At 33.2% G+C, this 27082-nt stretch overlaps 2 protein-coding genes across 2 annotated transcripts; both read right to left on the bottom strand.

Moving 5' to 3' along the window:
* Positions 1 to 4447: 4447 nt before the first annotated feature.
* Positions 4448 to 5209, bottom strand: LOC7474223 (40S ribosomal protein S16). Its single transcript, XM_002314678.3, has one exon. It carries the CDS (start codon positions 5083 to 5085, stop codon positions 4651 to 4653), a length of 435 nt encoding a protein of 144 aa, XP_002314714.1. The 5' UTR covers positions 5086 to 5209; the 3' UTR covers positions 4448 to 4650.
* A 1743-nt stretch (positions 5210 to 6952) lies between these two features.
* LOC7459035 (ARM REPEAT PROTEIN INTERACTING WITH ABF2) lies at positions 6953 to 13650 on the bottom strand. The gene is given in 19 exon segments (XM_052456357.1): positions 6953 to 7292; positions 7662 to 7810; positions 7813 to 7897; positions 7968 to 8032; positions 8400 to 8479; positions 8613 to 8676; positions 9016 to 9155; positions 9240 to 9363; positions 9515 to 9574; positions 9772 to 9840; positions 9974 to 10102; positions 10756 to 10863; positions 11127 to 11202; positions 11343 to 11437; positions 11540 to 11614; positions 11707 to 11827; positions 11916 to 12100; positions 12853 to 13013; positions 13130 to 13650. Coding segments are annotated over 19 exon segments (2145 nt in total). The 5' UTR covers positions 13395 to 13650; the 3' UTR covers positions 6953 to 7198.
* Between the last annotated feature and the right edge of the window lie 13432 nt (positions 13651 to 27082).

Here is a 27082-nt window from a genome sequence, read left to right as displayed (position 1 = left end):
TCAGGATTTCATGAATTTTGTTTTTTTTTTCCTCAATTTAATACTTTAATATTAGATTTGTTGTAAATAGAATTTCATAATTTTTTTATTTATTTTTTATGAAGTTATCTTGATTTTTTAATCTACATCGTGAGTTTAATGGAAATAGAGATCAAGATAGTTTAGGTTAACTTGAGTTTTTTTTTTTTAATTGATTGGACTTCATAATTTTTTTTATTTTTTTTACAAGGTTATCTTGATATTTTGACCTTAGTTGTAGGTTTGGTGGGTTAATAAGTTAACCCGAGTTGACTCGAGTTGTTTTTTTTTCACTTTTTAATTTTTTTTATTATAATTTTATCATTCAACATTGAGTTAATTATGAATTAGTTTTCTTAATTTATTTTTAATTTGTTTTCTAAGAGATTATAATAGACTAATGATTAAAATTGTAAGTTTAAAGAGTTAATTCAGGTTAATTTAATATATTATTATTTTATATCTAGAAAAAAATATCATCCAATATATTATTATATTAATATTTGTTTTTTTAAATATTTTCCAAAACACATAATATTTTAAGCTAATAATTATTTTTTTTATTAAAAAACACGTAATCAATGATTTGATTGTTTTTTCGCATAAAAAAATTATCCTGGGTAAACGATCTAGTTATCAGTTATCACTATATAAAAATACCTGGCTTGCTGTCCTAAAATCTAATAACCACCCTCAAATATCTGACCGTAACTGGCAGGAGCCCAATATCCCTCGGGCATATAAGATCTTCACACCGGCAACTGGGAAGACAAACTTGAGTACCTCGACGAACAACACTGCATGTTTATTTTGCAGGACTCTACAACGAACTTCAACGGACAGTAAACTTTCATAACCAGAGAAATCCACCAAAGTGATTCTTACAGGACCGTTTGGAGATGCGAAAACCATCAATTTGACGCTTATTAAATCCAACCGCTTTTCCAATCGCATTACCGAACATATAGTATGACTATCCGCAGAGGATGGCTCAGCAGAACTGTGAAAGTCGGGAGGGGGAGGCGCCGATGTGCCTCATGCTAATCATTCACATGATCAGAGGAGCATGCCCATGGTCAATCAATGGGGCTTGGATCAACGAATGTAACCCAAGCCTGCAGTCTAGATTGCTGGTTTGTTGTATGGTAGGGGAAATAAAAGGCTAGTTACTGCGCTTGATGTGGGAACAATTTACAACCAAACCGTTGGCTTTCCTTCTCCGCAACTGAGCATTTGTGGTGACTTCAAATTAAGTTCAGGCTTCCGCATGCTGATTTATTTATCTATTTTATGAATGAATAGTTTCACTATAAAAAAGAACTGAACTCAGTGAGAGTACCTCATTACAATGCAATACAGTTTTGTATCCACCCTCAAGCTATACAAAGAAGCTAAACAAGGCTCTACTTTTCACAAAACTCAGAGAACTTGGTAGTTCTTTGCTTCTTCAAGGATTTTGGTGCCAATTAGCATCAACTGAACAGATCGAATGAATAATCTTCAAGACTTGGTAGACTGATGTATCCTCATATTCCTCTCCGTCCGCATGCTGATTTACTACAACTCCAACATTGATTTTTTTTTTTAGCATCACAAGGCATTTCAAACCACCGAGGAAATTGTTTTCCCGACCACACGGTTCGAACTATTGGACGTATATGGCCAATTTTAAAGAATGTTCATTTGAGACCATCATCCACATATAGCATTGGACAAGCTCATTTGTCACGGCAGAAGTTTAGCCCAAAAAGGAACAAGTCAAGCTCGGACAGACTCTAGTTCTTTAAAGTTGGAAGAAGACATTTTGGATAGCAATATCATCCAGTAAACTCCTAGTGAAAACAATTTGGTTTCAATGATAACAATATCATCAAGCAAGCTTTCAGTCATTACAGTCATATGGAGCAGTTCATTTAGTTTTCGATAACTATCCAAGATAAAAGAGAGAGAAAAAAAATAGAAACATAAATGTGTTTGTGCTTGGTTCTAGAGTGAACTTCTGCGTGCACATACATTTATATTTAATTGTTTATTCCTAAAATACCCTTGAAAAAACTCTTATTTTCAAAGTTATCCTTCTCTTTATTCTCTTCCATTCTAGCTTTCCCTGCCAGTGCTGCTGCTTGTTCTTCTTGTTCTTGTTCTCAACTCCCCGTAAAGCCCAAACTACCTTTTCTTTCTAATTTCAGGTGTACGCCTCTTTTTACTCTCGTTTCCTTTCTGAATTCAATATCCCGGCACGCATAAAGAGCAGGAGCAGTTGGTGTTGTTGCGGCAATTGCTGGAAAGAGCAGTTCCATGCAATCCAAAACGATATGAATATTCAGAGGAAGAAGAAACGACAGAGGTGGAGGAGGAATTGCCTTGAATTCAAGAGAAAGCATTGGACTTGGTAGAATTTAGTATTGCGTACGCTTGTTTCTTGATTTACACTCTGTTTTCATTGTTTGCTATATTTTAGCAGTGATGATTGGTGGGAATGCGAATCGATGGGATATTTTTGGTATTGGCTCATTATGTAGTTTTTGGATTGTGGTTTTTATATAATTTTTGAGTTTGATGTTAATATTTGTGGGTATTCATTATTGTTGATCGAATTAGTTTCGCTAATCCCAACTTTTGGCATTTGTATGATTATCTGATATTTATATAATTTAGTCTCTCCACAAATCAAGAAAAAAGAGATTTTCAGGTATTGTCTTGATTAGAACATTTTCAGGAAGTATTGTCTGTGTTGATATGCTCTCATTTGTTTTTAATCCAGCAGTAGGTGATACATTTATGTACCATTTTAGGAGATCTCGAGGAAACTTAAAAACAAGAGTTCTAGAGAAATTATAATGAAACACAAAACAAAGATGCTAGAAAATAGCTATTAGATACGAGTATTGATCATCGATGATGAAGCACTTATTCCTTATCTTGGCAAGGGAATGGTTAGTGAACTGGTATGGAGTGGTATGGAGTGGTATGGAGTGGGATTGAGAAGCAAAGTGCTTTTTGTATGAAATATGGATCCATAATGCCCAGGATATAGTTATGGTGGCTGGTTTTGGTAGGAGATTAGTTCAGCTTCTATGATGATACATCTTTTTGACATGGATGAATTGTTGGCCACTGATTCTTAGAGCCAAACATCAGTGGCAGTCGGACTACTTGGTGAGAATGGAGGGTGGGGGGGTGTTTGATGCTCGAGCATCCTGCTGGTGGTGAACAATAGTTATGTCAATTAATTCATCTATTAGGTGGGAATGCTTGTTGAGCAGCTAGAGTAAATACCAGATCTGTTGCCAGCCAGGTTTCACAGTGAGAGCTTAGCTTTTTGTAGTTAATAATGAACATCCAAATATACATGCCTCTTCTTCTGTCTCTTATTTTGTCTCATGAACCTTAAAATGGACAAGATCAAGCCATATACCTCCAGGCTCAAAGGTGCGCCAAAGTTAAAGGGCTAATACAAAAATATAACCCAGCGAGGCACTAAACACTCATCACACTAAGTAGTCGCTCAATCTACCATGCAAAGGTGATCCTTGTTGCATGAGCATCGCGGTTCATAAATTTGGCGGAGTAAAAAACCGAATTCACAATGAACAAAGGATTGACGGTAGCCCTGTCACTAATATCATGCCTGGGAGATATGAAATGTCGAAGCTGACGCAAAGAAAAGCTCTAAAATACCAGATTCGATTGGAATATCCAACCAGATGGCTTTTCTTTTTCTTTCATTTCTCCAACTGGTGTCGCCCTATACGTGGTATTCGGTGATCAACCACCATCGTATCAGTTGGTCTTTGCAGCCCCTTCACACCTCATAGTTCAGTTAATTAAAGCACAGAAAAATGGACAAACGGATCATCCAGCACAAAACAGTATCCACAAAATATTAGGCATTGACACCTCCACAAACCAGGAATCCAGCACCAACTGGAGAATCCCAGCTAAAGCATAAACTAATTGCATAAGCAAAAATCACAATCAACGAAAAAGATTCTCCAAGTAATTAGTCTATATACACATCAAACACCAAATTCCTAACCTGTGCTAACCCAACATTCTACAAGCAGATTTGTCCTTACCCACATGTTTAATCCAGTACCAAGACTCTACTAGTCCCTATAATAAATTTGCCAATTAAAACCATCTGTGTTAAAAAAGAAAAATGCCCATTTACAAAAGCAACCGCCCCAACCTTCCCCAGAATGAATAATCTTAAAAAGGCACAATTTTCCCTGAAAAACTAAGCCTATATTGTATTATTGTAAGTATTATGCAAGTACTCTATCACAATTATATGCAGCCAAATATGGTGCAACTTAATTCACAGATAAGAATTAAAAGATTCCTAAACTCAACTTCCATAAGCACAATCAAGAGAGCAAATCACAACTAATGCATGCAAACAATTAATCACAAGCAAAACCAAATCAAAAACCAAGAATTGCAGTTCGTTGAAACTTAATAAATTCATACGACATAAGAAAATCCATAGCAGTAATACTAATAATCATAATATGCCTTGCATAAAATCCAACAAACTTAGAAGCAAAATCCATAAGCATGGCATAACCAAATCAAAACGGTTCGTCCAACAAAATCAAAACATAAAACCTCTCCTGCTGTCTTGTTTGCTCAACGGTAAGATTTCTGGAACCTGGCTCTGGCACCACGTCCACCAAACTTCTTAGTCTCGCACCTTCTAGGATCAGCAACAAGCAAAGTCCTATCATACCTCACCAAAATGTCCTTTATCTCCTTCTTGCTCTGCTCATCCACATACTTCTGGTAAAACGCCACAAGTGCCTTTGCTATGCTCTGCCTGATCGCATAGATCTGAGACGTGTGTCCTCCACCCTTGACACGGATCCTCATGTCCACTCCAGCAAAACGTTGTCGTCCTAGGAGAAGGATTGGTTCATAGGCCTTGAATCGGAGGATTTCAGGCTCAACTAGTTCGATTGGGCAGCCGTTGATCTTGATAAGGCCGCGACCGCGCTTGCAGTGGGTGACTGCGACTGCTGTTTTCTTCCTGCCGAAGCACTGCACGGACTCCTTCGGCGCCGCCATGATTGGTTGGCTAGGGTTTTCTTTTGGGGGTTTGGTTGCAGCCAAGCGCCTAAAAACTCACGCGGGGAAGTGGGGAAGAGGGGGTCGAGGAAAAGAGGGTTATAAGGGGGAGGGTGCTTTTAGGGTTTTGAGTTGATGACGTGGAGGGCGGGGAGGGGTTTCTGGGGGTAATTAGACGGTTCTGATTGGTTTTGTGGAATGAGGGTGCCAGCGGCCCATTAATTTATACAAGAGAAAGTCACGTGGGCCTTTATGAAGGCCAAAATCTAAAATTAATAGGTTAGGACGGGAAGGCTTGAATGGACCTAATTGGAAACCTTTTTGTTCTAGCAAAGGTCCATGCTAAACCAAGACTGGTGGGCTTAGACCTAAATTAATGGAACCTATGTGGCATCAATTCTTTATTAGAGAAATGGCAATTTAAGGTGCTTGTAGTCTGATTCTTTACAGAGCAAGAATTCCTTCTTCGGCTATAATCAAGCTAAAATTTTGTTAATTTTGAATTTAAAATAAAATGAGAGGTATATTAGTTCATTCATCAATATTGACCACACTTAAATTATTTTTTTCTCAACAATATTTTCATAATATTCATTTATCTATCTTTTTCTTTAAAAAAACAAAAAAACAGAAAAAATTTAAGATAGATGAAAATGAATAAATAATTAATTTTTATTTGCAATTACTATGCTGGGGAAATGATATATCCTATGATAGGATACCAGTCCTAATAGTGAATGACGTTTTTAGTTATCGGTGGTATCTGTATTAAACGTTAACGTCTTCATAAGCCTGTTATTGATTAGCGTCATATGAACAGAGAAACCAAGCTTCTCAAGAATTTAGTTTCTGCAAGCTGAAGGCAGACTCAACGCAGAAGCCTCCACCATGGAAGTAGACCAAGATGAGGAGTTTCTCGTGAGGTTCAGTGAGCTTTGGGAGGTGGAGTCTTGCTGAGATAGAGAGGGTCTCGTGAAATGGTGATGTCCTTGGTTAAGACTCCAGTTTCTGTCTTCTGAGCCTTAAAATGATGCAGGCACTAGTGGAGAACCTATTAAGCGCTCCGCAGAGCCATCCTTGAAAACCCGGACAAAAGGGAGTAGCTCGCGGGCCATTTCCTTACCAGCAAAACCCATAAATGAAAAGAGGGAGATATGAAGTGTAATAAGGAAATGAAAGGCACAATTAAGGATTGATGAACTGGGGTTGTTGTTTTTTCGTTTAAAAATATCTTTAAAAAAATTTAATTTTTTTTTTGTTTTAAATTAATAATTTTTATATTTTTAAATCATTTTAATATACTAATATTAAAAATAATTTTTAAAAAATAAAAATATTTTAATATATTTTTAAATAAAAAATATTTTGAAAAACTTCTTTCAAAGCTAAAAGTTAAAACTCGAGAATTAGTTGAGCATCTATAATGATCGACCAAACCATGTTGAGGAGCCAATAAAAAAATCATACCCCAAAATCTTTGCACCCGGAAAGGGTAAATAGTGGTTTTACCTAAACCCATGTACAGGGGGGGATAGAATTCAAAGATAACGTGGCACAAAGAGAGTTTCAAGAAATATAGAGCACAAACGTCTAAAAACGGAGGGTAAATTTGAACTCCTAGAACTAAAAGTGACTAAAATAGTTTTTTTTAATAATTTGGGAGGCCCATTGCCCCACTCCTCCAAGTCCACCCTCAGCCATGTAGTTCACCTTAAAAGTCACTTTCCGAGACTAAAAGTCCTTCAAGGAAAGAGATTCTAGACCTGGGATCTTTTCCTAGTTTTTAGTTTGCCAAGAATTTGCTTCAAGCAACGACTCTGTTATTGCGCACAAAAAGATGCATCTCCCGCTAATGCCAATCAGAGAATACATGAACATCGCAATCATGTTGGAGGTGGCCCGTGTTTCCATCAACAATCTCAGCGGAACTAATGTGGAAAGTTACAGAGTGCTAACATGCAACGTAACTCAGGCAACAGGAAAGATTAAGAATTTAGGAGCCATACTATTCACCAACCTATTAGAATATTTCAATGGCTCAGCATCAATGAGAACATCTACCACTTTCTGTACAAAAATATCTAGTCAGATACGAAGAATCAAAACCAGCCGTCTAGAGCCGCGAGTTATGTTGGTTAGGTTTGGTGAGTGCTTTGTCAAAGTAATCACGAATCTCGGGTATTATACGGTGGATTAATTGAGAGTGCCTGCAATATCAGTATACAAAATAACGTCAAGAACCAGTTGAGAGTTTGGAACCGGTTCTTTTTTTGTGTGTGTAACAAGTGTTTTCACATTCTAGAAAATTATTGGACAGTTCCAAAATTAGTGAGTGGAAAGATCTATGCTAGAAGATAGTTAATTGGGATAGACACCCACTGATCTTAATTTTTGAAAATTTTCTTCCCGGCAGTGGAATTTTTTTTAATCTGGGATTACAACATCATGTGGATCCCAGAATAGAACTCCTTTTCCTGTCTTTTCTAATGGAATCAGAAGCAAATATTTATGTGTTTATGTTCATTGCCATGTGGCATTTTTTAAGATAGCAAGAGCGCAGGAGTTAGGCAACAAACCTGGGCTTATCACTCAATTTATCGAACTGCTCCAAAATAAACAAAATGCATCTGTGCCTCAATGAAATAGCATGGAAAGCTTCCGAAAGTTCATACATGCTTGAAATGTTTTCCAATGTTATATCCTTAAGCAAACATAAAATGTTTATCAGACATCGGCTTTCAACTGGTCAGCAGCCCTGAGGAGATCCTGTGCGATACCTAATGTAACATCTACTGAACCTGTGTATATGAATCTGTAGAAAACAGAAACAAGTTAGGTAACTGTTCGTTTTATGAAAGCGTGAACTTTACATTCCAACAAACCTCATCATCAACTCAAAAACCTCCCATCTGATATTTGGAATTTCAATGTCCCTTGCATCCTTTTCCTGTTAGACGCAGAGGAATTAATCAAGATGGACATGAATGCTGTAACCATCTTGGTTGCCTGATGCATAACACAGCAACTCAAGTTGCCTATCCTATCTAGATTTCAGGCTATGCAACAAAACTGAATACATTACTTCGTATCCCATTGAGTTTGACGTCCACAATAAGGGGACTAACACACAGTATAACTCTGAACAAATTGAAAACAGAAGCCAATGATTTATCTCAGTTGAATGAGTTCAGATAGCAACAGAAGATTGGGTGGCAAAATAAAGTTTGAAAACAACCATCTCTCGCACCCTTCCCCAAGAGGGACACAAAGAATGGTTGGTAAACCATGACATCCGCACAATTACAAGATCTTACCCGGTAACCACCATCAAACATTGCCCGAAATGCATCTGAGGAAGCAAGCAGGCAAATTCTGTGGGCATAGAATCGTCTACCTGCAGTACAAATTAAGTCAATTACATAACTCATCAGGGCAAGCAACAAAATTGCTTTGCACTAAAACGAAAATCGCAAGTCAGGCATCCTAAACAAGTAATACAGCAGTATCTAGAACTTATAATTTACAACCTTCGACGAGAAAGGTGACGTCCGACAATGTAGCATTGTTTACATACTGCTCTCCTAAATACACCTGCGAAAAGAATTAATTGTTATCATACACAATTCAACAGTCAAGAGATTTTGAAGTATAGATTATCTTTCATGATGCGAAACAAATACTACGTAATAAAACAGCATCAAATGGAAATGCATGATAAAAAATTCAACATGCAATAAACATGCTCGAAAATTTTACTTGACGTTTATTTAAATTGTTCTTCACCAAAACTAGAACGATACAACCATAAATTTCAGAATACCCACGTATTCATACTAGGAAGCATACCCAACAAATAGACATTTTTATTTGTTTACACAGCAAAACAAAATGCATGAACAAAAGACCAAAGAGTTCAGAGAGGAAACACACCTGCGGTGTTGGAGAAGGAGGAGCCGCATCCACAGGAGAAAGAATCGTTGCTTTGTTGGCCAACCTGTAAAGAGCTATGGCTCCATCAAGTTGTTGCTTCGGGCTTGAAGAGCCAAGAAGCCCAAGGAGTAAATCCAATCCTGCACTCAAATAAATAAAAATGGTAAGATTTTTCTTCTTTCTAAAATTTAACATCGCGTGTAATTAATAAGAATAGGACATGCCACTATTATTAATGAATATTGCTCTCTGGTCATCTGGGGAACAAAGATGTGCAAGAGCTAGAGCAACACGTCGTTGGACAGCCTTCTCCGCTACACGCATTAGATACAATAAGTGGTTTAAAACCTACATATGAAAATTATACAATTTCAAATTCGAGGCTCGGATATAAAACTCTGAAGAAACATAAACCTGCTACAGTTTCTACAACTGGATATCGCCAAATTTAATGACAAAAGGAAGAGGGACAGGGAAAGAGTAAATAAAAAAAACTCACTCTTCCATGAATCTTCTCCTCCAGTCTTTTCAAAGTCTTGGCTACACAATCTTTTGTTGCCTGGAAATATGTAAATAATTTATATTGGTCATTGTAGATCAGATTAAAACACAATGGGAAGGCATACATCTTGGTCCCAACATGAAAATATTCAAGCTACCGTTTGCTTAAAGCAATATAGCATCAGCAGCATAGGCGTGTATATGAGCATAGACATAACAGCTACGGTTCAAATATAAATGAAGAAAGTTGCATACCTGAACACTAAACTCTCCATCCTGCAGCTTCTGAACACCTCCCACACTGATAAAATCAGAGACATTGTCCTATTGGAGAAATGAAACACCACAAGATCATAATAGATTAGAAAGACTTGCAGTTTAATAAAATTCTTATTAAAATGGAACAAACAAGGTAGTTTTGGTCAAGTTCCAAAGAATTCAGTAATTATTCCATTACCTCATTATCTGCAAGGCCATACAGAGAAAATGCAGCATTATGTTGAAGAGATCCATTCTTTGAATCCAGAAGCTTCAGTAATGGCACTAGACCACCATTGTGGGCTATACCAGCTTGGTTGTGTGTGTCCTGAAATTGAGTAATTTTTTTAACCTGAAATTGAGTAACTTCTTCAACCCAAAAAGAACCATCCAGCCAAAAAAATTCTGTTGAATTGCAAATAAGAACTTGCTCAAAGATATTATTACTTCTCAAGTCCTCCAGATTTTTAAGTAAAACAATGTGTTGCAGAACACTTGCACATTTGATGAAAAATAATTTGAAGTACAGCAATTGGTCAGCTTTTAAGGAATAAAACAAAACAAAAAGTTAGCTTAACAGCAAAGAAAATCTTCAACGAGCACATGGTATGAACATTTGCAGATTACAATGCGAAAAAAAAAATTGAGCTTACAAAAATGATTAGCAATTAAGGAAAGGTGAAAAAAAGGGCAACATCCCCAATTGCAGCAGAGAGAGGAAGGAAGAAAATTGTGATAAGAGTAAACAAATACTTCATTACTCTGTTTGAGAATTCAACTTGCTTGATGGAAAAGGCAAAGAATACAAATTATAACACAAACCATATTATGTAACTATAAAATCATTAATGGCCAGATCTACATTATTTTGGAGGAAAAAGGTGGCTAACTCCACCAGCAAATGTAACATTGTTTCATCCATAACTGGTATCTTTGTACTTTTATACAAATAGAGTAAGTGAAACAAAAAAAAATGGTAACCTGTGCCAACCTCCCCAATGCAAATGCTGACATTTCTCTCAGTTGGACATCGGGAGACTGGAGCATCTCGATCAAAGGTTGAACAGCACCCCTTTGTACAATGTGCACCTGCAAATAACTTTTTCTTCAATTTACCAAAACAAAAGAAGAGCTCGCAGAGAAAACAGAAATAGAAATGACTGGAAAATCAGAAAAGGTCAGGCAAACGAGCCTCGACAGATTAAGGTGCACTCTTTAGTGCGTTGTCTATCAGTTCAAGAGCTACAGATAGATGTGAAAACTCAGAAACAATAAAAGAACAAAAATATACAGGAGACAAGCTAGATGAGAGTAGAACTGAAGGGGAAAATACAAAGGGTGTTACAATGCACCTTGCAATCTGAATCTGTTGCTGCAAATTGTCCAAGTAATAAAGCAGCCTCCCTTTGGCTCTCAGAGCAGCAGGAGCTGCGCAAAAGAGTAAACTTAAGAAATTGCGAAAGAAAATAACATGAGCTGGAAATTTTAAGAACTAGGTATCATTCAAACTCTGCCAAGCCTAGCTTAAAGAGAGTTTCAAGGTGACAAGTTTATGAGACCAGACAAACCTAAGTAAACCAATAACAGGTTGGAGAGCCCCAGCAGCAAGAACTTCTCTTTTTATGCTTGGGGATGAATGTACCAGATTTCCAATCACACCTACCTGCAAACATGAAAAGGTTGATGAAAACAAGAAGTTCGAAAAAAATTCCTCACCAATGCAGATTTCAAAATTAATCACAGAAGGCAGTTTGAAATATCATACTGCTTCATAGTGTATGGCAGCAGCATCAGATCGTAACATTAATATAAGGGCGGGAAGAGCATTGCATTCAACAATCTGCAATATCAGAAAAGAAAAAAAAAATTAGCATTTACTCCTTATACAACCAACCTGATAGAAGTCAAACTTGCTAAAGAAGGTCCAATCACCTGATTCTTGTTCTCATCATTCTTAAAAGCCAGGGTTCTAAGTGCCCCAGCAGCTGCTCTTTGCACCTTTGTGTCAGTGAATTCAAGCAACTCAACCAGAGGAGGAATCCCACCTTCCATCCTGCATGTCCAGTTCCAAAGACCTTAAGAATACTGAGCAGACTGCTGAATACAGAATTGAAATACAATTATCAACAAAATTAGCAAACCTAACACGAGTTTTAATGCTGCTGTTCTCATGAGCAAGATTGGTGATAGCATCAGCAGCCCTCCTAATAACACTATTCACAGCTCGAGAATCAGAACCATCCTTATGAACATCCCTTTGCCTCTTCAACAAGCTCACAAGATGTGACAAAGCCCCAGCGTCAACAATGAGTTGCTGATGCTCTGGCTGTCAGAAAAAGATAGGAGATAAAAGTAAGATTCGGGGGACATCACAGGTTCACTCATTATATCTAGATTATTTGCCAACCAAAATTTTCAAAAGCCTTGAACCAAATATGTATTCGGGATACAACGTGAACATTTATGAATCATTCAATGCTTCAAACATTAGATGTGCTTCATTCAAATGATGTTTTAAATGTTATTTTTAACAGTTTCAAACATTAGATTAATGCCTCAAACTCCTTCATAAGAACCTACACATTGATTTAGTTGCCATTGCATAGCCAAGCACAACCTACATTTTTCTTCAAAACAAACTTGAGTATATATACAATACTACATACTTTAGTCTTCAGCACATTGTGTGCTCCATATGCTACCCTTGCTTTCCTTTCATGGCTTCGCTTGTGACATTCCGTGGGCAATATTCACATAATATACTACAAATACTCCTAACAAGGACTGGATGTGTGCCACTACAACTACAACGTTCATACGAAAAAGTAAATGAACCGACTACCCAAACAATCCCTTCTTGTATGCTAATTTCTTTGTAAGGAATTAAAATAACTAATTTCACTTAGTACATGATCACCAACACAGCTATATTCCTTTAACAAAATCATCATATCATAAAACATTTTCCAACAAGTTCTCTATGCAGAGATAGAAACCTCTTAATCAAAATCTTCTTCACTCCACTATCCAAACACCACATCCAACACACGGATTTACAAAGTGATTGAACTAATTCACCTTGACTGCAAGCAGCCCAAGCGCAAAAGCACTTCCTTTCTCGACTTCATGCTCAAACGGCTTCGAATTATCATGATCAATTTCACTTGACGGTGGTACTTGAAGATGCTTAACCAGTGCAGGAACTGCACCTCCTTCAACAATCAAGTTCACTACTTCCTCTATAACAAAATTCCTCAATTTATAAGCAAGACATGCGAAAATACACTTATTTAAAACTAGATCCTATTTCATGAACAAAAAAAAAGATCTAGAAATTTAAGGAAATAGCGGTTACCGTTTTTTGCGAGTTCTGCGAGGACGTGAGTAGCGCGTTTGGCGGTGGCGCGATGAGCTTCGTCCCATGAGAAGGTAGAGTTGAGGATATTAACCTGAGCATAAACCTCGTTCAATATCACTTTCCGTGCCTCGCCGTAGGGAGCTGCAGCGGCCTCCTCCACCGCCGAGATCTCTCTCTGCTCCTCCTCGATTTCCTCTTCAAGTTTCCTTTTTTGCCCCTTCCTCTCAGGGAGCCTCTGATCTTGGTGCTTCTTCAGCTCCATCCACACGTAGAAAGTGAGAGGCTGCTCAGAAATTAAATTTTAGGATTTTGAAGGGATCACTGGATCAGGGGTACTTTCGAGATTTAGATTTTTTAAAACGCTTTTATTTGTACTTTTGTTATTTTCGCTTTGTTTCTTTTCTTTACTTTTTAGTTTTTACTTTCCTTTTTCCTGCTCTGGTGAAGGATGTTGAGTGCTAAATATGTCGGAGTTTAAACCGGGCACTTCACTTTCCGGCTCTAGTTAGGTGGGAAGTGCGCCTTGGTGATTGATTTGCTTTAAATTGCTAGCGTGCACTCCCGCCGGAGAGGTGGGGAAAAGCAGTGAAATGCTCTAACGTGCGCATGCTAGGTGAGTAGGTAGAAAAGAGATGGGTCCACACCAACGTTGGGGTCCACCTGGATTGCATCGGGGAAGTGAATGATGCGTGGCTAGTCATGATTCATACCGGGATAATCGTGGGTGCTGGCAACAGTCAAAGAAACAAGGGAAGGGAAGGGATTGGAGTGGAGAGGAGAGACCTCTTTTGTTTGTGACTTTCCACTGGACAAATTGAATATTTTAAGGCTGCTAGCAATGTTTATGGCTTTTATTTTCTGCAATGCCATGGTTCACTTGTCTTGCAAGATATCAGAGTATGATACTGTTTCTAAAGCTTTCTTTGAGAATCGACAGAAGAATGGCACTTTATAAAGTGCATTGTCCAGGAAAAGAGTGCGCCACGGCTACTCATGGATAGGTTTGGTCTGCATATACAGTTAAAGTTATTTTTGTTTTTCTGTTTTAAAAAAAATTATTTTTTTATTTTCTATTTACTTTAAATTAATTTTTTTGATATTTTCAAATTTGTATTAATATTAAAAATAATTTTTAAAAAATATTATTTTTTCATTTAAAAAATAATGACAACCAAATTTCTAAATACCCGCAGGAATATTTCTAGAAATGCAGTTGGCAGCATGTTTTTTTTTAAATTTTTAAGGTGCTCTTAGCAATGTAACAGCACCTTCTTTTTTAGCAGTTGGGGAAGATACAGTGAAAAAAACGTTTTTTTTTAGGAACATGAACAGATTCGTTTGTTTTTTAGGAGTAGGGGAAGGTAATATAGATTAAACACAGATCTAAAAATGGAAGATGTGAAGGTGTCTTGAAATGATTAACTACTATCTTTGAAGCATAGTATTGCTTTTGGAGTGTGATATCAAAGTGTTTTTTACTTAAAAATATATTAAAATAATATTTTTAATTTTTTTAAAATTATTTTTAAAATCAGCGCATTAAAATTATCTAAAAACACTAAAAAATATTAATTTGAAGTAAAAAAAATAAAAAAATAATAATTTTTTTTAAAAGTGTTTTTGAAACGCAAAAATAAACAAACTAGCTTGAAATTTTATTGGATTTCACTTAAAAAATATACGGAAAGTGATGATGCTTTTATAAATAACCATAAAAAAAATGTATACGTGAGTGTCAATTAAATCAATAAGTATTTCTATTTATCTAGAGAATAAAAAATGATGCAGTGTTTTGATTCTTGGTTATTTCTTTTTATTTTTTTTATTATTTAAAACAATTTGTTTACCAATGTTTTTATTGTTTAGAGGATATTTGATTTGAATTATTTTCTTGGGAGCAAGGTTAATTCAAACATTGGACGATAGATCATCAATCATCAAATGGTTAGGTAATTGCAGTTGTATATGATCAGAACAATCCCGATATTACTATACAGTCATTGAACGTAGCTATGATTTTTTTCAACGTAGTCGATCAATGTCATTTTATAAAAATGATTGTAATGGATAGAAAATCAACTTTATGATGACATTGATCATCTCATCACAAATTTGTTCATGATTTAAGATAAAAATCACAAGTTAAATACAATTAAAATTGTGATTTGGATGGGAAAGTTCCGAGATGAAAGAGAGCAAGAAAATTAACAAGAAAAACCTAAAAGAATAAATAAGTTTATTGTACTTTTCTATTAAAAAAAAATCTTTCCTTGCAAAATACGATTAAAAAATAGAGGATTTTATTTTACTCCTACTTGCAAAATATTATTCCCTTTATAATGTGTTGAGGGGAGGGGTAAGTAAAATCTCATTTTCTTTTAGTGTTTTTTTGCATAGTATTTTGTATTTCCTTTTTGTTTTTTCTTGTTTCTTTCTAATTCAGATTCTATTTTTCAACATTAGATTTATTATGGTTTGGGCTTTATAATTTATTTATTTTAATTTATTATTTTACGAGGTTATCTCAACGTCATGATCCTGATTGCGAGTTTGACGGGTTGACTCAAGTCTTTTTTCCTTTTCTAATTCACTTATTTTTATTTTTAATTTTATCATTTGATTTTAGATTGTCTAGGAATTAGACTCCGCGATTTGTTTCGATTTACTTACTGTAAGGTCATCTCGGTCTTTTAACTCGGGTCACGTGTTTAACGGGTTAACTTGAGTTGATTCGAGTTATTTTTTGTTATTCTTTTTATGAGGTTATCTCATTTTCATGATTTGGACCATGGATTTGATAAATTAACTTGGTTGACTCGAGTTTTATTGTTTATTTTCCTAAATAAATTTTTTTTCTGATTTTATCATTTAACACTGGGTTGATTGGAGATTAGGTTTTGTGATTTGTTTTTGTTTGTTTTCCATGAGGTTATCACCATTTCATGACTTGGGTCTTGGGCTTGGCGAGTTAACTCATATTGTCAATTGTGGATTAGGGTTAGGGTTAGGGTTTTGTAGTTAGATTAGGGATTTTGATGAATTAGGTATAAAATACAATAACTAGTTGTGAAATACGTTAACTGAGTTGATAATTTCATTATTTATGGAGAAAAATGATGAATTTGGGTCTTTGCCAATTATATTATGGTCAGGGTTTCACTGGATGAACTTTTGTTTAAATTAAGTGCCCCGATGAATTTGGATTGTTGATAAATGAAAATTGGGTTTTGTTTTGTTATCTGATAGAATATCTCGAGGTATTAGAATATTGTGCTTTTATAGTGGTATAATTGTCAATACCGATAATGGTATCACCTGCATAAGAGGAAGTAATGAGTTCTTAATTGTTATATTAAATATGTTTTTTATCAAACTACTAGAATGTTATGTGATTGAATTTGGTGGAACATGTTTCAAATTGATGTTAAAGTTACATAGATGATGAAAATTAAAGTAAGTACAACTTGTTATTTCGATGCATCCATTTGTAATGACAAAAATGTGAATCCAATGCTTAGGTTTGTTAACAATAACAGGTTGCATATTATAAAGCTTTGCTTTAGTAGTAGACTTAGACAAACAAACTCCTTTGATATGGAGTTCACTTGGATGCCAAGTTACACTCAAAGAACCACACAAGTATCATGAGCAGCTAGTCCCTCTAGTTTAGATGTTAATGTAAATAACCTAATGTCGACATAATAAATTATTGACATAGAAGCTCGACTAGATATGACAACTACTCCATATTGTTACCGGGAACCTAAAGCATGTGATGGCAAAGACGACCATCATATTGATAGAGTCAATGAAGATGGGAAAGATGAAGAAGACGATGAAGATAATGATGATGAGTTAATTGAGCCACCAAACCAATTCACGAGACATCATGTTCTTGGGTTTGAAGATGCAAGTAGGCATGTCCAAAATGTATACAATGACCGAGTTTTGATTAATGGGAATTCAGGCTTGGCTTGTCATATGATGAATTAGGGCTGGACAAAAATTAAAAACATGGTTAAATGAATTATCACAGTTAAACGGTGACATATCAAGAATTCACTGTAGTATAAGATTCGACATTCAACTAAAACTTATATACAGTTGTAATGCATTCAGGAACCAACATGTATATGGTATTCGCACAGGGGTATTGCCAGATGCATGATTCATTTGAAATTTCAAGATTGAAATGGTCACGCGCATGTCAAAACCCATTGATTTTGCAACACTATCGTCTGATTGACTATGATCTCATTGGCGAGGTGATGTTGATAATTGTGAAAGCTAGTATAAGTATGAATGTTGCAAATATTCAAGTTAGTACGCATATAGATTATGAGCATGACGTCTCTTATTACAAGGCGATGGTAGCTAAGTAGAAAATTATTTATTTATTTTAAAAAACAAAGTTTGTAAACCTTGTGGAGTCTATGATCAAAATCGAGAGTTTGACATATTAAGTCGTGATTTTTTTATTGGTCATGGTTGTCTTTAGACTTACCAAGTCGACTACGTCGCGTAAAAACAACTCTCACATGATTTATTTTGAAACTCATGTCAGGCAAGGAGTTTAAATATAGAATCTTTAAATTTGACTTCTTGGGTCATGTTTAATAACAAAGCAAGAGAATTCCAGGTGCCCTATATGTTTTTTTAGGTTAAAAAAAATTTTAATCAAACCCGCAGCATAGCTCAAGCTAAGGAACTGGTTTATACACTAAGAGAAACCAGGGTAAAACCTTTTTTTAAAAAAAAAATCTTATCTTTCAATTTTTTCCCCTTTGATTTAGTTATTTTTTCTTCAACTTTATACTTTAATATTTCAGCAACTCTGAATTAGTATTCATAACTTATTTCTATTTGTTTTTTATAAAGTTATTGTAATCTCGAACAAATATCTATATACTTAATTAGTGTTCAATTTTAGGAGTTATTATTTTTGTTATTATATCATAATGTAAAAAATAATAAAAAATAAAGTTAAATTTAGTGGGGTCTATAATCCAAATTATGAAAAACCCAAACAAAAATATAATTGAGAAGTTTTAAAACCGACTCATGAAATTAAGTTTAATAACAATAATATATAGTTTTATATTATCTAAATATAATTTTTTCTATTCGAAAAATTTTTCATCTGACCGCAATGTTGTGAGGGTCATTAACTAGTGTTTTACTAAAGGGATTATTCATGCTTCAAGCCCCCAGCAATAAAGAAATTCTTGAAATTTCAATTGTCGATCCAATACAAAGAAATTGATCTTCTTGTTTTTTCTTTTTAATCTTGTTTCTTACCAAGCCAAGAGGATCTCGCTATCGTACAAAAATACCAGTTGATCGTAAGAAGAAGAAAATGCTACAGATGGATTACCTTCAGTAGTTGCTTGTCAAATTGTGAGTTATAGGAGGAGAAACGCACGGATACATGATAGGAGGTTGATACGTGGCATGGAAATCAGAAACAGGTCAGAGGACGCATATCATCTCCTTCTGTCTTGCAGGACGCAAACGCAAGCGGCAAGACGAGCCAGCGGACTCGCTGGCTGATTACGCCACGTCAAGTTCACATGCAACAACAAGGCTATGGATTGAAACGAGGAGGGAGACTTCATTAGCCAGCGAAATTGCAAACAAACGCTGACTCGAAGAGTGGGGTCAATATTGTTAAAATCACGAGTTAATCGTGTAAAATTGATAAAATTAGTAAACTCAATAAACACTCAGTCTGATTTTATAAATTTATTAAATTTATAATATGAACGAAGTAAAGTCTAAAATTTAACCTTAAAATATCTGCTGACTAATTTTGCGAGATTGAACATATTTTTCAAACCATATATTGAATAAAGCTCAAATTTTATAGGAAAATATTAGATACATGAAAATATATTATGGTAAATTTTCAGGTCAAATGAAGTTAGGAAACATAATATTTTATAGGGTCAAAATTAATAAACTAATATTGTCAAATATGTCAAATAAGATCTTCGTGTATTGTTTGGGACATATCTAGAAATACTAGTGGAATTTTGTTTCAATTAAAGTTGGGATAAAAACTAGACATCTGAAACTTTTCAATTGTATATCGTAGGCTCAATAATTCATCCAAACGAGAGAGAACACCATGTTTGAAATCAGAAGAGAACGACATTTTTGAAATTATGACTCAAATCTGCAAAAAATAAATATTCAAGCTACATAGAGGAATTTTAATATGAAAACTTTTTTTCTATTATATATATTTTTATTTAATTAATTTTAAATAACTATTTTAAATTTGATTTTTTTATAGTGCATTAGACATTGTTTAGAGGTTTATTTCATTATTTATATTAGTTAATTACTAATTTAAACTCATTAGCTTGCAACCCAAAAGAGGTCTATCAGGACTTATTTGATGAGAACAACCAGGTTGTCACTAGATTTATGTGTGTTTTCTATCTTTTGGTGATTTCCTTGTATTGAAAATTTTTGTTATGAGACTTTTTATTTCTTCATATCATTAATTTATTGATTCATATTATTTATCTCTCTCATTTTATTTAAATTACTAATTAATTATAATATTATTGACTTATTTTATTATATTTTAATGTAAATTAATTTTCTGACTATAATTATCAATATATAATTAATTAAAATAATTATTTATAATTTTACAATTCAAATTTATATTATATTCTTTACATCAAATTAAAAAAAAAAAATTTACAACCTCGGTGGGATTTTGTTCTACTCTAACGTCACTGTCTGCGTTATATTGTATCTTTTCACCTGATTATAGAATCCAATGAAAAATGGACAGACGAAGATGAGAAGTTCAAGGGGCGCGCGTGCCATGGCCACGGGTTCAGACAGTCAGTCAACTCTGCCCTCGCTTGTAAATGGCATTGCTTCTTTGGGCCCAACAGCAGGGAAAATATATTTAAGACGATGGGCCTGTTTATAGCTCAATTTCAGGTTTGTATTTCTAACTGCTATATTCATTTATTTCTCCCTGTAAACAGTTTTAGAACTCAACCTGTTTTTTTACTTTTTTAAAAGATGAAACAAAATATATATATATTAGTTTTCCATCTATAGGATACCAAAACCACCACCATTGTAGGATATCGAGCTGTTTTTTTTTTATAAAAAAAAACCAATAATATAATTTTATATTTTTAAACCAAGTACAGGCAATAATTTGACATTCATATGTCTTTCAAACGGTTTTTAGAAAAGTAGAAAAAACATATTTTTTTTAAAAATCAATATCAGGAAAAGTATCAAATGGGACCAAAATTGTTCTGTCATAAATTACTCTCTCACACCGTCGATTTCTTATCCTTTCAATCCCAACCCTCCTTCTTTTCTTTTTCTTCCTTTAAGATTCACTCATCCTTATGGCCACCGTTCTTTTAATTTGTTTATATATATATATATATTTCGGAAGAATAATCCACTTTATTCTTGTATAATAGAATAAGTCTTCAATTAATCTTTATGTCCCTGATTTTATTATCCTGGATGCTGATTGCAGGATTCACCCTCAAAAGAAAAAAACAACACTTTTTTTAACAACTAGGCAAACCCCTTCGAGTTATATAACAGTCAACTAGTCACGCTTTTTAGAAAGTGATTTCAATTAAAAATAAATTTAGGAGAGTGAATTATTTTTTAATATTTAGTAGAGTTACAAAAAATAAATTAGAAAATATTTTTTTATATTTAGTATCGTTACATATAAACATTTTTTATGAAACAAACATCACCTGGGAACTCTATAATTTCAAAATCGCAGTTTTTTCTCTCGAAGTACCCAAAACCAAGATTCCTTTTCTATGATGGTTCAGATGTACAGAGAGCAAAGATCTCGCAGGCCAACCAAACACGAGAAAATCTTGACAGGGAGCAATGCATATCGCACATAAATAGTATCCTTTCCGCGGCCCTGTCAATTCGGTGGTTGCATCTCCACTGTGCCCGTGGAGTGGGGTCTTGTAGTTAGGCCGGAGGGTGAAGATGTTATCCACTTCTCTAGTTTGACCCACCTAATTGACTTACTTATCGTTGCAGCAAGGATCAAGAAGGAGCGACGACGAATTAATTGCTGTAACTAGCTTTAATTATTTTTGACGAAGTTTCAAGCTACCAGAAAACAAACTCAACGGCATCCATTCAACATGCCAAGTGCTAGCCGGTGACTTCAAATAAACGACGCAAAGGCATCAAGAAAATGAAGACAGTTCGCCGACGAGGTTGTTAAGTTGGAGAATTGTTGTTGTATGAAAAAAAGAATCGCACCGAATTTACATATAAATCGAGGTGATACATTCTTTTCACTGCACTCAACTGGTTGTTTAATATTCTTTTGAGATTCAAATTTCTCCACTTATCTCTTGCGAATTTCCTTAATTTATGCATTCTTTATGATCTGTTTATTTGCGACTCTATTTTCTTGAAAATTTTCAAAGCTTTCTCTTTCCTGGCTTTTTTCGACAACTCCCGCACTCCTCCCTGGACTCACGGGGATTGAGCCGGTCCACGAGAAAAATAAAGTTTAGAGTGAAACATAAATACTTGAAACTTCATGAATCAAATATGTAAAAAAATTGAGTGCCAAAAACTACGCATCGTTGAAAACAGGACCTTATATTATTAAATGAACGGTAAAAGCCCGTCGTTGTCTAGCATACTAGTAGCAATACTGGAATATTGGCTACTGCCTGTGTTACTGGTCACATTATTTTTTTAGTGAAAAAACTGTTAAGGTCATGCACAGACTAACTTATATAGCCCAGTTAATTTGTTATATCTAGAAATAATTTAAATGATTGATAAAAATATAATTTGATTTTAATAAAAACAAAGCTAATTTTTTTTTTAATATTAAGATGATAACATATTAGGTTGATTTTGGTCAGTCCAAGTTAACCTAACAAATCTATAATTTGGTTCACAAAACCATAATAACCCAATTAAAAACAAATTAAGAAAACCATCTAGGTGGTGGCCCAGTGGTAAGAGCTTGGGACCAAGAGGTTTGCTCCCTCTGTAGTCTCAGGTTCGAGCCATGTGATTGCTCATATGATGGCCACTGGAGGCTTACATGGTCGTTAACTTCAGGGCCCGTGGGATTAGTCAAGGTGCACGCAAGCTGGCCCGGACACCCACGTTAAACTAAAAAAAAAAAACAAATTAAGAAGACTATGAAGTTTTTTTAAAAAATAATTAAAAGAATAAAATTGAAGTTGGGATAACTCTATATAAAGCAACTTAATTTTGATAAATAAAAATAAAAAAAATAACTCGAGTCAACCAATGTTAAACTATCAAACTCATATCATGAGACTAGAATAACACAGTAGAAAACAAATCAAAATAAATTATAAGACTCAATTATTAATTAACTCAGTGTTAAGTGGCGAGATTGAAAAAACAATAAAAAAAGACTCGAGTTAACCCGGTTAGCCTGCTTGAATCACGAGATTAAGATAACCCTATAGAAAATAAATCAAAATAAATTATAAATATTAATTTTTAATTAAATTATATATTAAGAGATAACAATAAAAAATAAAAATAAACTAAGAAGGTATAAAGAAAAAAAAACAACATCAAATCAGTGTTTGTTATAATGTTCCAATGAACAGTAATTTACGACGACAGAAACATATTCTGTCACCTACAGTGATTATAATGATAAATATATCCTTGTTGAAAAAATATTCTGTCACCTACAGTGGTGATCTACAAATACAAGAAAAATGGACAAGAAACTAAACTCGCTGGATCCAATCCCTTGGCCCTGCTTCCAAATTTAACAATATCAAAATAGCATCTCGTATATAAACTCTTAGAAATCACTTAGATTGTTGTCCTTTTTGGGTTATATCAATTTTTTTATATATATATAAAATATATTCAGGTGCTATTAATATAATTTTTAATAATACAATATTAAATGATGAAATACAAGAAAATATAATAAAAAAATTAATAAAAAAAACACATGAATCAACTAACTAAATTTATTATTCGAGTTACGAGACCAAGATAATCTCGTAAAATGCAAACCAGAACAAAATATGAATCTCAATTCTCATTCAATCCAATATCCAAATGATAAAATTAAAAAAAATAACAAAACTTCCAAAGTCAAACAACCAAACCCGCAACTTGGATCACAAGACCATGATAACCCCATATAAAATAAATAAATAAAACCTATGAAACCCGATTCCTAATAACACCAGCATTAAATGATTAAATTGATAAAAATAAAAAAAATCACTCGAATCAACTCATATTAACCCGTCAAACTAAAGTAAGTAGACCAAGATAACTTCATAAAAAACAAATTAAAAAAAAATATAAATTTCAATTCTCAATTAACCAAAAGTTAAAAGATGAAATTAAAAAAAATATTCAATTAAAAAGGGGACAGAAAAAAACATAGTCAATCTTGCTAACCCGCAAAACTCGTGACCGGAGTCGTGAAATCATGATAACCCCTTAAAAAACAAATAAAATAGTAACTATGAAGTTCAATTCTCAATCAACCTAATGTTGAAAGATGAAGTTGAGAAAAAAAAATTAAAAAAGGATAAAAAATTACTTGATCCAGCACGACTAACTTGTAAAACTAGTCACCCAAGCTATGAAACCAATCAATTATCAAATAAAATCAATGTTAAATAATAAAAAAAAAATTTAAAATAAAAATAAATAAATAAATAAAATCATCAAAATATTTGAATACTAGAGTGAAAAAAGTCTTGACATTGAAAAGTCTTAACATTGTACATGCTAACAACAATAATAATAAATATGATTGTTAAAAATACAATTACTAGTTTGTAGCTGTTGAAAATAAAATTTCGAGAATTTTAACAAGTTAATTCATTGTTTTTCTCTCAAAATTTAATGATTGTTGAAAAAATTTATGAATACTTACTGCTGTTTTTATGTTCAGCACATAACGAGAGGAGATTGAAAATCATAAAAAAACCTTGAGAAAACGAGTTTATAATCCGATGTAAGAAGACGACTGAGAAGCTCTTTATGGATCAAAATGGATTGGAGCCCGACACTTATGTTGGCCGGAACCTGATAAACTCCGAACTTCTTGTCGGAGCCCTCGAGTTTTATAGCCCGAAATCTGAAAAATATAAATTTTTATTTTTCTTATCAAATAACCTAAGCCTTTAATTTCAGAATGAATAATAAATAAATGGACAACTTTCGTGCTGTTTTGAATTTCTGAAAGAGCGAAGCGTCTCAACTCTCAATGAGAAAACATATCATTGCTGGTAAAAGTAAAACACAGGCCCAATTGCCATGCATCACAATATAATATATTGAGCACTAAATAATTTTATATTAAACGCTTGTTTAGAATTATAATAGCAATTATAATTTAAATTTTTTTTTACTTGTAAATATATTAAAATAATTTTTTAAAAATTTATTTTTTATATCAGCACATCAAAATAATTTAAAAACATGAAAAAAATATTTTTAAACAAAAAAAATCAAAATTGTAAGGAATACGGTTTGCACCACATTCTCAAACATAATCAAGACTTGTTTTTTTTTTTTTAGTGTGGTATGTGTTTTAATTTGAAACTGTTTAATTAATCAACATACATTATATCCCATTAAAAATTTTTTCTTGAAATTTTAGTTAAAAAATATAATTGTATATCTTTTAAATCATAATCACAAAAATTATCAATATACAAAACACAATCCAAGTAATAAAATTGAACTAAATCCATGTCTTCTTAAATGATTTCTTAATTAGACAGTGTTTAATATTGTGGTAGCGATTAATTTTTAATTATAATTTATTTTTAATATTAGAATATTAAAATAATTCAAAATCATAAATGTTTTTTAATATATATATAACATATTAAAAAAACAATTAGTTTTTTTATTTAGACAAACAACAATTTAAAAAATACTTACCATGTTATAAAATGAAGTGGTAATATTCGAGACATGCGAGATACACAGTAAGTCAAATTTTATACTCCTACTGGACACAAGAAACATTGGCATCTCAAACTCTCTTCTCAAAAGAATTTCGAACATTTATGTACAAGACGTGCCTGGATAGCACATGATACCTCGTTTCTTTTTACAATGAAACTAGAATTCATTGAAAACTGGGGTATAAAAATCAATTAAGCCGTGAGTTTATTAATGGAACAAATTGATAATTCAAGTCGGTGGTAATAATAATAACTTATCTGAATAAAAAAATATCAACCTGCAAGATTTTTATAGAAAAAAATAAAAGATAATTCATGGGTATATTCGACGTTGTTTGGACATTAATAATTTAATATAAAATTTAAATAATAGTATATTCAAGATAGACAGTAGGGTTATTAAAAATATATTTTCGACACGATACTAAAAATGCAATATAAATTGGAGTTGCAAGAGCAAATCATAATATTGTAAGATATTTTTTTTTTCCATACATAGTTTAAGCACGCAGTAATACATGATTTAGATAAAATTTAATACACAGTTCAAGTAACTTGAAAATACAATATATTTACTTATGTCCATGGATTTTCATTAACCAGCAATTAACAAACTCAAAATAAATAATTTGTTGGTGTGTCATGTACACTAAAAATAGTTTCATTGTCGTCATCTTCCTCGTTATTCCTTGAGCATTCACTAATATTATTATCATTTAGAGGACTATTATTGTCACTACTAGTACCAACACCAATGTTGTCAATATTATTTAATTCAAAACTCTTTGAATTATTTGGATTGACATCTATTTGGATCTTCAAATCATCTCTCTAGTATCATGTTATCCATTTCAGTATTATTCGAAATTTCTTCTTCATTACTTTCATCTTCTTTATCATTGTTTATTTGTGTTGCACTATTAATGACACTAAACAAATAAAAAGTGAGATGAAATATCATGTTTTTCCCCTCAATTATCAAATCATTATCGAACGACAGGTCATCTAAAACTACACCACGATCATTGGCTTGCTTTTCGAGTTGGTTGTTATTCAATTTAAAATTACACATTACAAATACCAAGTTTTTTTTTTTGGTGCAAGCGATTTATTCGTTTTGTATGAATCTAAATAAGTCATTCAAATTTATAACTTGCATGATTATTATCAAATATTTAAATATTAAAAATAATAACATAAAAAAATTCACCATTTCAAATGCATTTTAGTCACGCATACATCCAGATGAAGCGCAAGTCAAGTTTATAACTCAGATTGCAACCTTTATAATTATAAACATTCATTCCCATAAAAATCTCACCACTGAACTATGGTTTTTTTTTAAAAAAAATCTTTTGTTGTCTCGATAGCCTCAATACCAAACAACCTTTTTACATCTTTAAATGATTCAAGTTGCGAGTTAATTTTAAAATTTTTGATTGCATCAGACACTATCATTGAAAATATCATTACAATCTAGACAAAACTCAATTGATAGTGTCTTTCTAAATATATTTATATTTGCACATGATAAAATGTAAAATAAATAATTAATAAGATATATATATATTTTTTTTATAAAACAAAAAATCACTTGTATGATATAATTTTACAAGTCAACTCACAATTATAATAATAATAACCTTGATTGACAGAGCATACAATAATTTAATAAAAAATTTGAATAGGTATTTTTTACGCCACGTAATTCAACTTGGCTAATATCTAAAACAAATTAAAACAGATTCACTTTCAAATTTAAAAAGATACGAGGACCATCACAATTAACAACACTCTTAACTTTTATCAAATTGACGCATTATAAATTCCTTTTTAAATATTATACTTTTTTTTTATAAAAAATACCCCCCCTCGTCCCTGAGAGAAAGAAATGCTTCCACCTCATTAAAAAAAAAGAGCTGATCCGCATAATGATCCTTGTATGGAATTCACATACGGGAAGAAG

The sequence above is a fragment of the Populus trichocarpa genome, chromosome 10, assembly GCF_000002775.5.
Source record: "Populus trichocarpa isolate Nisqually-1 chromosome 10, P.trichocarpa_v4.1, whole genome shotgun sequence".
In the NCBI taxonomy this organism is placed as follows: Eukaryota; Viridiplantae; Streptophyta; class Magnoliopsida; order Malpighiales; family Salicaceae; genus Populus; species Populus trichocarpa.
The sequence above is the reverse complement of the archived record's forward strand: the minus strand, read 5'-3'. Positions and strand labels throughout refer to the sequence as shown.

Excerpts from the sequence above, each read along its gene's own strand:
- LOC7474223 (XM_002314678.3), bottom strand. The coding sequence starts at position 5,085 with ATGGCGGCGCCGAAGGAGTCCGTGCAGTGCTTCGGCAGGAAGAAAACA.